General features: G+C 51.4%; 1 protein-coding gene across 1 annotated transcript in view; it reads right to left on the bottom strand.

Annotated features, from left to right (window-relative positions):
* Window positions 1-1,940, bottom strand: part of OSBP2 (oxysterol binding protein 2) — a 123,969-nt gene that overhangs the window by 948 nt on the left and 121,081 nt on the right. The window contains exons 13-14 of the mRNA XM_010828873.1: window positions 245-471; window positions 3-85 (exon numbers count right to left, since the gene is read on the bottom strand). Coding sequence (XP_010827175.1) covers window positions 3-85; window positions 245-471 — 310 coding nt within the window. The remainder of the gene's footprint in view (window positions 1-2; window positions 86-244; window positions 472-1,940) is intronic.

Genomic DNA, 1,940 nt, shown 5'->3' with positions numbered 1-1,940 from the left:
CCCTTGTACACGCAGGCCATCTCCCCGGTGAGCGGATCCAGCTTCTTCTCGAACCACAGTGGCACATACACTTCGGCCTCCTTCTCTGTGGGGCGGCACAGCGGGGCGGCGATGGGCGGCCTGCTTCCGACGCTGTCCCCGAAAGCCACTCCCTGCCCCCTCCCCGCGGCCAGAAGCCCCCAGCCCTTCCCAGCTCCTGGGCGACCCCGCGGCTCTCCCGCCGGCCCCTCTCCCAGCGGCTCACCTTCATCCACCCCGCAGCCCCGGGAGCAGGCCTCCAGCCGCCGGCGCCGGTTGGCGCGCTGCTTCTCCTCCAGCCGCTGCTTCTCCGTGTTGGCCTCGTCCCAGTGGCCCTTCTCCATGAGCCGCTGGTCCGGCCGCAGCCGGCTGTCTGTGGGCGCCACGCCCTCCTCGTTCTCATTGAGGGTCAGGGCCAGTTCGGAGAAGTAGTACATGTTCTCCGCGTTGTCCCTGCGGGGTCCCGTGGGTGAGCAGTCGGGACACACTCGGCCCCTCTGCTTCCCCTCCTGCGTGTCCACCCGCTGAACCCCCAAACCCAGCCTGGCGCCCGCCTCACCCTTCCCTCCCTGCGTCTTGCAGGCTCCACCAACCTGCATCTGTTTTGCCACCTTATACTTCTCTGGAAACTTGCCCATTCTCTCCGATTTTTCATGTTATCTGCCTCAAGTGTTATAATGTCAGTTCCTTTAATGTGTGTGAAGGCACGTCCTGTGCTGCTTTTTTGAAGCCTTAAAAGCAGCGCGTACTGCTGCTTTTTTGGGCCTCAGGCGCTTTGGATTAGTCCTGATGCTTGGTACGTTGGTCCTTACACGGCCTGCTTGTATTAATGCAGCCTTCCCACCTGACCAAAAGGTAGAATCCTGACAAAATCTACGTGTAGCCATGAGGAAAACTCACCAATCCACTCCCTTCTCAGGCAGCCTCTGGCGGGTCTCCTGGGTTTATCAGTCCTTTGCTTTCCTTTTGCTGCTGCGGCTGCTAAGTCACTTCAGTCGTGTCCGACTCTGTGAGACCCCATAGATGGCAGCCCACCAGGCTCCCCCGTCCCTGGGATTTTCCAGGCAAGAGTACTGGAGTGGGGTGCCATCGCCTTGGTACAGTTTTATTGCATCTTTGTGTAGGCTTAAGTGTGTGTGTATGTCTCTCTGTATTTTAGGTACTTGTTTTTAAGTATAAAGAGATGTCATAGAACCTTCTGGGAGTTGCTTTTTTAGACTTAATGTTAAATTACCAACATGTACCTATACTATATGTTGCTGTTCATTTGTTTCATCTGCTGTATATACTGCACTGTGTGAATATACTAGTTATTCACCCCATACATTTGGGTTGTTTTGGTGGTTTCCAAGTTTCTGCTTTGGAGTAATCTTACTCATGTTTCTTGTTATACACTTAGAGGAATTCTCTTGAGTACCTAAAAGTGGGACTTCTGGGCTGCAGAGTTTGTGATATCCTTCTTTAGGAGGTAAGGTCACGCTGCTTTCCAGTGTGGTCCTACCAGCTCACATTGCCACCAGTAATGTGTAAAAGATACTGTGGATCCATATCTTCAAGACTTGATATTACCAGACTTTTCATTTTTTCAAATCAAATGATGGTAAAACTGCATATCTCATGTGATTTTGATTTGCATTTCCCTGACTACTGATGATGTTGATAATTTTCATATGATGACTGGTCATGTTGCTTTTTCTGTGAAATTCGTGTTGATGACCCTTGCATTTTCCTTGCACTTTTTTTTTTGCTTTATTTATTAGTTAGAAGTTTAAAAACTTTTTCTTTATTCATTTATATTTGGCTGTGCTGGGTCTTTGTTGCTGTGTGGGCTTTTCTCTAGCTGTGGTAAGCAGGGGCCACTCTCCGGGCGCAGTGCACGGGCTTCTAATTGCGGCGGTTTCTCTCGCTGTGGAGCGCAGGCG

The sequence above is a fragment of the Bison bison genome, unplaced genomic scaffold (assembly GCF_000754665.1).
Source record: "Bison bison bison isolate TAMUID 2011002044 unplaced genomic scaffold, Bison_UMD1.0 scf7180017864495, whole genome shotgun sequence".
Lineage (NCBI taxonomy): Eukaryota > Metazoa > Chordata > Mammalia > Artiodactyla > Bovidae > Bison > Bison bison.
Note: the sequence above shows the minus strand (reverse complement) of the source record. Positions and strands in the feature narration are given on the sequence as shown.